Below are 14,430 nucleotides of genomic sequence, written 5' to 3'. Positions count from 1 at the left end.
ACTTACTAAGTTCCAGACCCGTATTTGTAGCCCTGTGCTATCATACGACAGCTATGTATGGGCCTGACTCACCAGCTAGACTGGGATTAGTCCTTTGAGTACTTCTGGTAAAACAAAGGAAGGAAGGAGTCAGCATTTAATCCTCACAGCTGAGCCTGCAGTAGGTCCCCTTATTAATCTCATTTCACAAATGTGAAAAACGAGACACAGGAAAGTTAGATTACTTCCCGCTCTGAGTAGTTTCTGAATCTGTAAAAGGACGATAATAATGGCGTCCTATACGGCTGCTATAAGTGTTAAATGAGCACATTGCAGGAGCTCCTCAAATTTATGAGAAAGTGCTTTGCAATCTATAAAGGGCTAAGTGAATGCATATGAAAATGATGTGAGCAGGTGGCAAAAAGGTAAATGTAAGACCAGCAAACCAGCAAACAAGTAATAATTAATTAAAAATTAGATAGGGCAGAGAAGCAAAAGGACTTTCATAATGTATCTTTTTTTATGTTATGTCTGATTTTTATTTTAAGTGCTCAATACATCTGCAAGAAGAAAACATCATCAACCACAAGTACAACCCTCAGAACTGCTCGGTAAGTACTAGGAAGTACAGATATTTAAACAAAATGAAATTCTTGGATGTAAGGGATAAATTGAAAGTGAGGATCAAGTTTATACAGAAGCTTAGTTACCAACAATTAATTTCATAAACATCATGATAATGATAGTAGCAATGGCTACTACTTGTTGATCGTATATTTATAGGAGGTACATTATACACAGAGCTCATTTAATCCCTACAACAACCTCATGAAATAGGAATTATCACTCCTTTTCCCTTGACAAGGAAATAAAAGCCGCAAGAGGTTATGTGACCTTCCTAAGGCTGGACAGAGCAAAGGAGGTGGTGGGGTAGAAATACAAATCCAAATTTCATTCAAAAAGGGCAAGTAATTTTGCTCCCCAGAGTTTGCCAACCTCATGAACATTTCTCCTTCTAAGCAAAATCATTTGCCTCTGAATGTAACCATTTTTTTGCAGTTACAGTACATCCTTCTGGTCAATAAGGACTTCTTCATTTTTACCCAGAAACACTCTTTCAGCATCATCTTCCTTCGTCTGCCTGTCATTTCCTGGTTCCTCAGCAAAATCCTCTTCACTTCCCTCTTCTTCAATTCTCCAGAAATCATCTTCCCTTTCCTCCTCCTTTTCCCTTTTCTTCTTGGCTTCTTCTTTCTGTTCTCTTTTTTCCGTCTCTTCATACAGTTCTCTCCATTGCTTCTCTACATCCTGTTTAGAATGTGGAATTTCAAAATAATTTACAGATGGTATAAACAAAGTTAACCTACTTTAGAAATGTCTGGCGTCTTCCCACACTCTTAAAAGATTTCTGGGATGGTGTTTATTTACATAAAAATTTTCAGTATGTGTGGGGTGGAGAGAAGTGTGTGTGTGTAATTTGTTCATAAATAAAATTATTTCAGATTCAAAAAACATTTACTGAATGCCGACAGTATTGCAAGCTCTGTGCAAGACAATCTACACACATCATTGCTATTCTTCACAGCAATGTATGAGTAAGTGTTACTAGTCTCCCTTATTAGAAGAGGGATCTGAGGTCCGGACAGATTAAATGACTTGCCCAAGCTATGTAGCTAGTGAGTAGTAGAACTAGAATTAGAAACCAGGTTTTCTGGCTCTGAGTCTGGCCCTCTATCTGCTACATCACAGGAACACAATCTTTAAGGAACTCTTTGGATTTGTTTTTGAATTGTGACCAAAAAACTTGCATCAAGTCAGAAATGGGACTCTTTCTGTGTTCTTTAATGTGCTCATCCAAGCCCCAGAATTTGATCCCTAGAACCATCTTCATAGATTTTTCTATTCAGAGGGGCCTTTAAAAACTGACACACAGTACAAACTCCTCTTGGGGGACAAAGTTAGATTGAGAACCTACATGCCCAGTAGGCTGGGGCCTGCCAAAATCCTGCTGGGAGCAAATGCTTGACATCTTGTTGTGCTTCCCACATTGTTAGGGGAAAACACCTCTCACAATAAGGCCTCCATTTTCTTATGTCTGGGAAGCACTGGCTATCATTAATTTCTCTGTTTCTTCACTTTCTTCTCATTGCTCTACTCACCGATCTGTTTCTACCCCCCCAAACTGCTCTTGCCAAACAAAGGTAATCAAAAACTACCAGCTCCACCAACTCTACTATCTCCTCAACTCCAGCTGGACCTACAACAATCCACTGAACCTATCTTCTTTTCATTAGCTCTCAACCAACTCATGTCCTCACTTTTCTCCTTTATTTTTGTGTGATCAATCTTTTGCAAACATCCTCAATTCCCTTGCCCTTCCTCCCTTCATTGGGCAAACCCTCAACTCTGGTTAAATCCAACTCTCCAGCCTGCACCTAAGCAGAGGAAACAATAAAACCAAGCTGATTGTTCTCATTTTAAACTCATTCTTATTAAACTCACGTGAGCCCTTAAGGGCTAGCCAGTAAGCCTACTACTTTTCTGTGGTTGATTCACTCTCCTTCTCCCTGGATAACTATTTTTCACCGTCTTCTCCTCAAACCTCTAACATATCTCTCCCAATCTTGTGCTAAGTTGTTGGCCTTACTTCCTATTTCACAATCACAAGTAATTTTCCACTTACTCTGTGGCAGCCGTGGAGGTACTCCGCTTGAATTTCCCCTGAAGAACTTGTCAATCAGTTGTGAGGAATGCAGTGAGCCAAGTGCCTGTAGCTGCAGCACCTGGGGATCCCCAGCAGCATCTGAACCCAGGACATGCTGCTCCAAGGCAGCCCCCAGCCAATGGCTGAGCATGGCGGGAGCACTAGGGTCTGGCCATTTCCAAAATGGCACTCGTGTATAGCCAGGCTTCTCACTGGAGCCCTGTTGAGTTGGTGAGACTTTCTCAGAGCTACACTTCAGTAGGCCGCAATTCCTACCCAATCCTCCACCTTCTTCCCTCTGCTTTCACAGGTGTCAGACTTGTCTGCCTATTCCCACACCCTCTACCCTTCATCTTTCCTAGGCATTATCCACCATACATTGCCTATATTTCTAACTCCATCTTGGTGGCTGCTTCCCAGAGAATCCAACCAAAACATATTCTCACCACCACATCTACCCACCTATTTGTATCTATTCTCATGCAGTCATTCTTTACTCCTGTGACTATGGATGAAATAGCTGTACTCTTATGGAAAGCTCACCTATCTTCTTGGGAAATAGATCTCATCCACTCTCATATTCTCAAGAACATTGCTCCAGAAATTATCCTCTTTCTCTCCTACCTTGTGTCTGCCTTCACTGAAGCATCCCATTAGAATACAAGTAGTCAGAGGCCTACTGACTGGCTCATTTGGTTAAGACTTAGCTTACGAGTGCAAGCTCTGAGCAACAGAACCACCAGTTCAATTCCCACATGGGCCAGTGACGCTGCGCCTGAGCTGAGCTGCCGCTGAGCTGCCAACAGGTAACAGGATGGCTCAGTTGGTGGGACCATGTGCTCCTAACAACAAGACAGCCTGTTCGATGGTGGGCCATGCCCGCCCGCAACTGAAGACCAAACCTGGCACCTTGAGCTGAACTGCCGCCCGGATGGCTCAGTGGATAGGGCACGTGCTCTTAACAATAAGGCTGCTGGTTTGACTCCCACATGGGATGGTGGCTACGCCCACCTGCAACTGAGATTGAACACAGCACCTTGAGCTTAGATGCCACGAGCTGCCAACGGGTAGCCAGATACCGACTGGCGCCCTCCACAACTAAGACCGAAGAACAACAACTTGGCTGGTCCCCTTCCCCAATTCCCCAACACTGCTCCCCTGCCACAATTCCCCAATTAAAAAAAAAAAAAAAAGAAAGAAAACAAGTAGACAGGAAGATCTATACGTAAAAAAAATGACCATTTCCCTTTACCTACCACCCCCTTCTCTCCACCATTTTCTCAGCAAAATTCCTCAAAAGACTAGTCTATACCTGCTGTCTCTAGTTCTTCCATTCTTTCTTGAACCCATTTTTGCCTATACTTCTCCATTGACACTGCTCTTTTTTTTTTTTTAAAGATTTTTTTGGGGAGTTGGGGGAAGGGGAACAGACAAGTTGCTGTCGTTTTGTTCTTCAGTCTAGTTGTGGAGGACGTTGCTTCACTGGCCCAAGTTGGCACCATCATTGCGCTCTTCCTGGGTGAGGCAGAACAGTCACCGGCTTCTGGACGACCGCTCACTGCGGCTGCTGGCCGCTCATGCTGGCTGCCAGCTACACACAGTAGCCCATGGCAACCCACTGCAGCAGGGGACTGCCACCTACACCGTCGCTGTCACCCCACGGCAGCCCAGCTCCAGGTTGAGCTGTTGTTCAGCATCTTAGCTGTAGAGGACAGTGTCACAGGCCCTCATATGTGGGATCTGAACCGGCGCCCTCTAGCATCCCAAGCCAGTTCTTAACCAATGCGCCACTCGTCCGGCCTGACACTGCTCTTGTCAGAGTCACGAAAAACATAGAAAAAATATGTCATGACTTTTCTGACAACCCAATATATACACCCACTCCTTAGGAGATTTCATATAGCTATATAGGAATTTGAGTATTACCTGTAGACTAATGACTCTCAAATTTATATCTCTTTTCCAGACTCATATTCAATTGCCTCCTTGACATTTGGATTTCTAATAATCATCTGACTTAACATTTAACAACTATGTTATTTATTTCTGTCCCCACCCCTTTCCCCAAATATTCTTCTCCATTTTCTTCCTTATCTCAGTAACTCCATCCTTCTAATCACTTGGGTCAAACACCTTGGAGCCGTTCTTGTTTACTCTCACTCATATTCTGTATCCAAACCTAAATTCAATATTTCATATCTAATCACTCCTGTGAGTTTTGCCCTCCAATGGATCTAGAACCTGAGCATTTCTCCTTTGTCCACCACTACCACCTACTTTTGCCTTGTTCCGCGATAGTCTCTTTTTTATTCCTATAGTCACATGTAACACAGCAGCCAGAGTAATATCTGCAACTATGAGCCAGTGCATATCATGCCTTTACTAAAAATGGCTCCGGTGGCATTTTACTCAGGGATATGGCCCCAATTACTCTTGTTCTCTCCCACTCAGTTCTAGTCACACTGGCCTTCTTACTCTTTCTTGAACAAGCAAGCTATGCTCCTACTTCAAGGACTTTGCATATGCTGTTCTTGCTATCTAGAAAGCTTTTCTTCTTCAGATAGCTGCATGGTTTGCTCCTTACTTCCTCCAGGTCTCTTAAATGTTACGAACTCAACCACAGCTCCCCTGACCAACCTTATGTAAAAGCGCAAAACCCTCATTATTACAGCCCTCTCTGTTGCTTTATTGTTCTCCATCATTTATCTCACCATCTGATCCATGTATATGTACTTCTTTATGTGTTTCTTATTGGGCTCCCTTAACCGAATGTAAGCCTCATGAAGGTAGAAATATCTCCGCTTTATTTCACTGATATATCCCCAGCAATTATAACAGTGCTTTGAACAGGCACTCAACAAAATTTGTCAAGTGAATGTATGGTTTAATAACAACAGGCACCATATATTGAGCACTTGCTATATGCCAAGAATTTATAAGATAGTTGCTATTATCATTCTCAATTTATAGATGAGGAAACTGAAAATCAGAGAGGTTAAATAACTTTTCCAAGGTCATACAGCCAGTAAGTGATGGAGCCTGGATTTGAACATAAGCGATCTAGCTCTTAACCTAAGCAACCTAAAACTCACGCTCTTAACCAATATGTAATATTGCCTCAACAAAACAATATTAGATGATAACTCCAAAGTAAAAGCAAAACAAAACCAGACTAAAAAGCTTTTGAAAGACTAATAAATTTTTATTTTTTTTCCATGATGACTACTTCATTGCTTCTTTGGAAATATTAAGTATCAAAGTTCTCGCTCAAAAAAAAAATTTTTTTATGCCTGTGCTTTCCTGGCACTCTAAGCATGATCTTAGTCTGCCTATTGGGTAATCCACAAACTGGCCACAAACCTGCTTGAATGGACCTTCCTGCAGAACCAGGAAGTCTGGATGGAGGGTGTTACCATCATGAAGCCATTGTCCCAGATATCATTCCACCCATAAAATAGTTCTAGGAGAGCAGGGAAGCTGGTAAACAGCACTAACACCTTTGTTCTTTCTCCAAGTCATTCATCAGAAACGGATTCAGTGGCTGCCTTCTAGATCACCATACTTTGAAGAGGGAGAGTGAAACAGAAGAACTGTGAGTTCCAATTCAACAAGTTAAAGGCTGTGTCTGACCTTGGTCAGTTTATATATACTCTCTGAATCTCAATTCCTACATCTGAAAAATGGGAATAATATTGGGTTGTCGGAAAAGTCACGACGCATTTTTGCAATGAAAAACGTGGAACAAATACGTCATGACTTTTCCGACAACCCAATATCTACCTTGCTGGGTTGTTTTCAGGGCTAAGTGGAGTAACTTTTGGAACGTGCTCACAGAGTCAAGTACAAAGTTGTCGATGTCCAATGAATTTGAGTTCTTCCGCTCCACCCAACCCTGGCACTCACAGGGCCATGTACCCAGCAAATGATTTTTTTGTTTGTTTTAGCTGAGCCATCCTGCCACCTGTTGGCAGCTCAGCGGCAGCTCAGCTCAGGCCGGGAATTGAACAGGTGACCCTGTTGCTCAGAGTTTGCACCCTTGAGTGAGCTGTTAACCAACTGAGTCACTTGGCCGGCCCCTGTGCCCAGCAAATGAGACAATGATTGTGAGGCTGACTTTTAAAATGCAAAGAACAGTGTACAAATGAGGTGTCAGACACCTGGAATTCAGGGTAGGATAGGGGAATATCATACTTTTCTTATTCCCCAGGCCTTATTTCCAACCTCTTCAGCAAACTCTTCATCATTTGTAAGAAGGAAATTATCAAAGATGCTGCCTGATTTCACCTGTTGAAATGAAAACAATGGGATTATTACAACTAGGTCATAAGATTTTAAAAAATCACTGGGGCTTTGCTAAATGCAGACTCCCAGGCCAAGGGAGCTTTTAGTCAATAATTAAGGTGGAGTGAGGAATACAAAGGTGATTAACAATGCAAGGGGTTCAGAATGCTGTACCACTTTGGTTGATCCATTGTAGAAAGAAATTAATTTATTGTTTCCTGAAGCTCCAGGCGCTGCAAGCCTCTAACCACTGTTTTAGAGGGTTGTGAAGAAATTTTCTTCACTCTGCTAGGCTCCCAATTACTGCTCTTACCTCAGCTCAGACTGGCAACACCTACCTCTGGTGCCACTTATAGATGCCCCTTTTAAAGTTTTCTCCTTAATATAACCAGGAAAACTTAAAGAACATAGGGAAAAGAAAATCTCTGACAAGAAGTGAGCAGAGTTTAGATGCTCTACCATATTGCTCTATTTTCTTAAAATAACGTATGTAGTATTTACAATTAAAGGAAACGGTGAATTAATACAGATGGTATATAACAATTTTAGTGTTTGTTGATTTAATGATAAAGGAACAGAAGAGAAAGATCAGAACTCACAGAGTCAGACAGACCAACTCAACCACATACTAGCTGTGTGACTCTGGGCAAGTTGCTCAACTCTTCTGAGCCTAATGCCTCATAAGAAAAGTATTGAAAATAACTCCCTTGCAGTGCTGTCATGAGAATTAGAAATAATATATGTAAAGCATAGTGTCTGACAGATAATAATAAATGGTAATAGTTATTATCATAACTTTTTAGGATCTGGATATGTTTCAAAAGAGCAAAAGGATGGTCATTCTTGTATGTTTTGTTTTTTTTAACTTTAGCAATATATTAAATAAATCAGCAAGTGAATTGTGTGGGAGCAGTTATGTGGCCAAGAAACAGTTTGCAGTATGTGTTATCAAATGTCCCTCCTCCAGGGTTTGAAAACAGTTTTGTTTTATTTATTTATTTTTTTTAATGAGAAAGACTTATTTGGCTTACATCATCCCACCAACCCTGCCTCCAACAGAAAAATAAATGACAAAATAGCCACTTTGAATAGAGATTATTTTGCTCTGAGCCAGTTTTAAAATCAATTTTAATAATTCTTTGTGCAACTCTAAGATATTTTTTTACCTTTGGGATTTCTTTTTTCTCTTTTGAGTTGTCAGCAGTCTTGGTTAAAGAACTGCTCATTTGTTGGCCCTTCCGTTTTCCCTACTCCCATGAGAAACATTCCTAATCTCCCCTGTTTTCTTTGGTGCCCCCGTGACCCCCCATACTCCTTACACAAGGAGGCTTTGCCTCCAACTAAGAATCAGCTCACGAGGGCCAGTCCTGGTTTCTAAAACTTACTAGGTGAATGACCTTGGTCCACTCACACCTTCTCGGTGCCTCCATGTTTCCACCTGGAAAATGGAAGAAAATATACAGTTCTCAGAAGAAAAGAACACTCGAAAAAGACTTGTTAGACTGTAAAGCCTATGATGTTCATTCACTGAAAGTTACATTTTCCTGTGTTGTCGCACTTTGATCATAAGATGGAAAGCATGTAGGTTTGGGCACTTATTAGCTGTGGGCTCTTGACAAGTCAAGTCACCTTTTTGAGCCTTCAGCTTCCTCGTTAGTAACATTGAGATGGTAAGTCCTACCCTCCCAGCCTCACAGGGCTGTGACACAGAAACATGGCTTCAGGGATGTCAACATGCTCTGCATTATGGCAAGGCTACGCCCACTGCATTTTGTGTCATTATTCCTTCAAAGATCATAAGGAGTCCCAAAGGTATGAGAAAGAATTTTCTTTGTCTGCTGCCATCTCCTCCCAGACTCTGTCTTGATGAAAGAATGCAATCACTTTTGCCTAAGCAAAACAAAACAAAACAAAACAAAACAAAACAAAGCAAAGGGGTTGTGTATGAAGTTTTCGGGACAGAGAGCAGGAGATGGTAGGGACTAGGCAAGAAAGCTTACCAGCTTACTAGGCTAGGACAGACCATGTGGGCAACTGGGCTTACAGAGTATTTGAAGGCTGGAAACCTGGATTGGGGCAGGGCCGCTAAGGGAATTCTGCCCATCCCCATGCGGCCCTGAGTCACTAGGCTTTTCCAGCACAGTGCAGGGACCCTGTGGTAAACTGGATGTGCTGGGTGGGCTGAGTGGGTGGGGCAGATAGGTGGGGCAGCTATGAGAGCCAAACCCAACAAAAACTTAGAAGGAAAAGGATGCCTGCAAAGGTGATGTCAACATTGTGCAGAACTGTGTCATCAGAAAAAATAAAAGGTTAAGAGATAATGCTGGAGTTTTAGTAATGTAGTTGCTCAGGCTTCATCCCAGACCTGCTGGATCAGAATCTGCATTTCAATAAGATCTCGTGTGATTCGTATGTGTGTTAAAGTATGAGAAGCATTCTTTCTGTGTGACTTAAATTCTCCAATGGAAAGGTATGCTTGCTTAGAGAGGTTGATAGAACTCAGTGGTTAGTGCCAAGTAATTTTAAAATTTTGTAGATGGACAAAGATACAGTTTAAAATGTATTCTTTAATGTTTTCAGTGAAAAAAACAATGCATCTTAAGGATACAATCAGATTAGTTATATTAATATGACCACATATTTTTACAAGATGTAGAAAGTTACTATTATTTATTAAAAAGGGACAACTGAAAAAAAAAGATAACAATGGATACTTGTGCAAACTGTATCCACATTCTTCAGATAAGAAAGTAGGATATAGGGGCTGGCCGAGTGGCTCAGTTGGTTAAGAGTTTGCTCAAGAGTGCGAGCTCTGAGCAACAGGGTCGCCGGTTTGATTCCCAGCCTGAGCTGAGCTGCTGCTTAGCTGCCAACAGGTGGCAGGATGGCTCAGCTGGAAAAAAAAAAAAAAAGCAAGCAGGATATAATGTCTTCCTTCTTCCCTTCTACCCTTCCTTCCTTCCACCTTTTTTCCTTTCTTCCTTCTCTCCTGAACCCCTGCTGTGCACGTTGTAATTTACCATCTCCTTGCAGTCCTATGCTGGTCTCACTGAGCCAGAAAACCAACAAAGTAGAAATAAATAAAGTGGAAAATGAATAAACCAAGAGAGCTTCAAATAGGGGGTATCTATCCAAGAGACCCTTGGTGACCCTAGACTGTAGAAATCACTGGTCAGAGATAGAGATTTCCCTGGCCATGGGACCTTCCAGGACACACCCAAAGACAAGAGGCTGTGGTTTCTAGGGGCTCTGTTATATAGTGGGTGTAGTCAATAAAGCAAGGACTTTAGAGGTTGACAGACCTTTGTTTGAATCCTGTTTCTACCATACACTAGTTGTGTATTCTTGGGAACGTCATTTGACATTTCTGGGTCTCAATTCTCTCAAATGTAACATGGGGTAATAATAAGGGATAATAATACTTACTTTACAGAATTGTGAGAGTTAAAGGATGTAATATAAGTAAAGTACTGATCCCAGGCCAGCATTTAACAAAAGTGAGTTCCCTTCCTCTGCAAGGGAATTCCAAGACTTCGTAGATTGAAGTTTCTAAGAGGCCTCCTGGGCTGAGGCCCTCATTTGGGGGCCGGTGCTTGAGGTACTCTCTTTTCTCCTGACTTGGGGAAGAATCCTCCCTATCTTTAATAACAGGTCTCTGGGAAGAGGGAGATAGATGAAGGCCTGGGTATCTGAGCCCTTCTCTTTCCCTTCCAATCAGAGCCAGGAAAGATGACTGGCAAAGGCAGGGAGGCTAGGTCAGGACATGTCATCGTGACTGGGACAATCACGCCCAACATCTGTCTAGGGATTTTAATATTTCAAAGTTCTGTAACATCTCTAATTCACTTCTATCCCCAGAACTTCCCGCAAGAACCATGTAAGACCAGCACAGCAGTGTGAAGCATTGGAACCCTGAATCTGGCCTCAGAAAGGCCTGCACCTGGATCCCAGGTTTTCTGCTTACCGGATATGTCTTCAGGAAAACTATTTAACTTTTCTGAACCTCAGTTTTCACATTTAGGAACAGGAGATTTCATAGTGAGAATTAAATGGCATTTGCAAAGTCTCTAATATAGTACTTGGTACATGATAGGGACTTGATAAATTTTAGCTAAATTATTAGGATGAATATAATTAGCCCCATCTTAAAGATAAGCAGTTTGAGGCTTAGAAAGATCAAGATTCATTCAAGGCTTGTGATTTACAGCTCTTTCCATTTTGTGGAAACTTTAGAGGGACTGTTGATCAGTGGCTCTGAGCTCAGAGAGCTTTACCTGCCAAAGGTCCAGGCCGAGAACACCGATGTTATAATAGTGACAAACGGTGGGGTCGGGCTTATATGTAGGGTTGTCTATTTCTGGGTGAATCCACTCCCCCTGGTAATTGGGATTATCAATGATCCGAGGTTTCCATTGTCCCTAAGCAAAGAACCAAAAAGTAAACACAGCATTAGTGTTTTTCCATTCCTCTCATGTAATCAGAAAGGACAATTATAAAGACAGTTGTGTACTTAGGCATAAGGATTCAGGGCAGGATTTCTGGAAAATTGTTTTCCCTTTCTTTGAGTTAATGCACAAGGCTTTTCCAAGTTCCCTTTTTTATCCAGAGGGAGCCAAACAAGGTGGCAGAGACCAATTCTGAGCCTGGTCCCATCTCTCTGCATAAGTTTGTGCATGAGGTTAAGAAAACGTAGCTTCACAGGGAACGCCATCTAAGGACTCTTGCACTTGGAGCCATTCCCTTCCTGGTGTGTAGCAGAGGAAACTGGCCATATATAATCATGCTTGCTTCATTGAATTTTATCTCTGGACCATTTGGTGGCTTATTCCTTAAGTTCCCTCTCGCATTTGACATGAGGTCAGGAGTTAGACCTTAAAAGGCAGTTATTCCTTCCCCCCTCAACGCTTTTGGCTCGTTCATCTGCCGCGCTTTCCCTTTCTGGACCATTTCTGAGACTTCCAGTTCCTGGCCCCAGACAATTTCCTGTTTTGACTGTGGTTTTTTGGCTGCTTTCCACCACCTTAGACAAACCCTTCGCCTGGACCTCTGCTTCCCAGCGCTGACCTTTACCAGCCCGCTCCATCTCCCAGGTAGGCACAACCCTGAGAACAGGGCCCAGAGGAGGCTATAGTCTTACTGGGGGCGGGGGCGGGGGGAGGCGACCACAGACAGGATCTCAGTGTGTCTGTTTTGTAAATTAAAATTTACATTTGTTCTGTCTTATTTCTCACATCTATTGGAAGGAGAGACCCGCCCCCCTCACCTTATACTTCAGGTTTGGTATCAGGGACCCTTCTCACACCCCATCCATCGCCTCATTCCAGTCATCTGGCTTCTTGGCATCTGGGTCTGGGACGTATTCAAAGTCCGCCCAGTCCTAAAACAAAATGTTTCTCCATGAGACAGATGGGATCCAGAGTATATAGCCAGGTTGGAACTGGCCCCCATGCCTGCCACCCTCCTGTCCTCACCCTGTGAAAGCCCAGTTCAGAACTCTGCAAACAAACCCAATACAGGAGAGAAAAGCAACTTCACCCCCTCCTCAAGCTCATTATCACACGACCTTGAGTACTTTAAGCTCAAATAAGATGGGGCTGTCCCTTGTTTCTGACTTTCCCGCTCCCCCAATTATGTGTCTCTATTGTCAGAACAGGTCTTCCAGCCTGGGTCCCTCTCCCTGAAGGCCTCTCTTGATGACCTGCCTTGTACTCCAGCATGCTCCCAGACCTGGACCAGTCCTCCCTTGTACCCCAGGTCCTTTCTAGTTCCCAAGACAGTCACAAACAGCCTACTCCAACTTTCAGATTTCCCCTGCTGTGAAGCCTCCGAAGTTTTGCTCTGTCTACCTGGCAGTTCGTCTTGGTGCTGACCATTTGCCCAGACTGATTGAGGGCTCGGATGCCCCGCCTACTAGACTCACAGTCATTCAGCAGCATTGACTGGGAAAGTTCACTGTTTCCTGGGCTGTCTCAGCTGCTTGTGATTCCTGAGACAGTCAGCAGCCTATCCTGGAGCCCATTGTCTTGATAGAACCCTGCTTAACTAACTAGTTTCCATCTTCTCCAAGTTCACTCAGCAGGGAGCATAGAGTCCTGCAGTCCCTTCCTTGGCCTTGAGCCAACCCTGACTACATCAGGTGCAGGGTCCTCACCAGGAGGTTTAGTCTTGTGCCCTGAGCTGCCAGCTGGGCCAGGGAAAAATTTAACCCTTAATTTTCCCATGGTGCTAAAAGCCCAGGCACTTCACCTGGTTGTCTGCCTTAATTCCCTGACCACACCTTCCTCCCCCTGGGAAGGAAGCTCTTTGCTGAATCTCACACACATGGCAGGGCTACTGCCTGCCTCTCTGCAGGCCTCTTAGGGACTGGATTCCAGCTGCTGGGTCCCTTGCTGACCCATAAGCATCTCCTTGGCCTGAGGCTGACCCTCCTCTGACTGTGGAGTAGCAAACATAGCAGGTGAGGCCCTTCATGACCTGGATCCAACAGACCATTCCAACCACATTTCCCACTGCTCTCCACCTTGAACTTTATGCTCCCAGAATACTAAACTGCTGCTTTCAGTCCTTCACACACACAACCATGTTACTTTCCTAACTGTTGAGCCTTTGCTACTGCTGTTCCCTGGGTCTGGAATGTCTTTGCTCCAACCCAGTTTCCCACTTTCCTTGCTCTAATGAATTCACTGTTTGAAATTCAGCACATTATTAACATTTAAGTGCTGTATATTAAGGATTTACTATGTACCAGCCACTATATTATGTATAAATAGCTCGTTTAATCTTCACAACAACCTTTGCACATAGGTATTATAAAAATCCCTGTTTGTGAAATTGACTTTCGACCGCAATCATGTTTCTTGCCCAACGTCTAATTGTTAGTAGGTTGAGGTCTCACAGTTAGTAAATGGTGGAGCTCAGATTCAAACCCATATCTGTCTGACCCCAGTCTATGATTCCAACCTCAAGGTTAACCAAATCACTCAAGGTTTGCCTCCTTTCCAGACCACCACCTGCACCCCAACTCAGGCTGCGTTAGGAGCCTCTTTTGGGCTCCCAAAGGATTCCACTTCCCTGACTCTCAGCACTAATTGCACAGTGTGACCTTCTTCTGCGTGTGTGTCTGCATCCCCCACTAGATTCTGAATCCCAGGAGGGTTCTCAATCACGGGAATGTCCTACTTCTAGCCATATCCAGTGCAGCTTTCCAGGAAATGATAATGAATCAACGAATATATTTCACACAATCTCCCTGTCAACACTTTTGTTGTCAAAAAGTGACCCAGGTTCTAATGCAGCGGTTCTCAACCTTCCTAATGCCGTGACCCCTTAATACAGTTCTTCATGTTGTGGTGACCCCCAATCATAAAATTATTTTCGTTTCTACTCTATAACTGTAATTTTGCTACTGTTATGAATCATAATGTAAATATCTTTTTGTTTTCCGATGGTCTTAGGCGACCCCTGTG

General features: G+C 43.1%; 1 protein-coding gene across 1 annotated transcript in view; it reads right to left on the bottom strand.

The window, feature by feature from the left end:
• Positions 1–542: 542 nt before the first annotated feature.
• LOC109376402 (calreticulin-like) overlaps positions 543–14,430 on the bottom strand; it is a 28,974-nt gene continuing 15,086 nt past the window's right edge. Inside the window, 4 exon segments of the mRNA XM_019632319.1 lie at positions 543–1,287; positions 6,875–6,967; positions 11,239–11,382; positions 12,228–12,341. Of these exon segments, the coding sequence (XP_019487864.1) occupies positions 1,039–1,287; positions 6,875–6,967; positions 11,239–11,382; positions 12,228–12,341 (600 nt within the window). The 3' untranslated portion in view covers positions 543–1,038.

The sequence above is a fragment of the Hipposideros armiger genome, unplaced genomic scaffold, assembly GCF_001890085.2.
Source record: "Hipposideros armiger isolate ML-2016 unplaced genomic scaffold, ASM189008v1 scaffold_1120, whole genome shotgun sequence".
NCBI lineage: Eukaryota > Metazoa > Chordata > Mammalia > Chiroptera > Hipposideridae > Hipposideros > Hipposideros armiger.
Note: the sequence above shows the minus strand (reverse complement) of the source record. Positions and strands in the feature narration are given on the sequence as shown.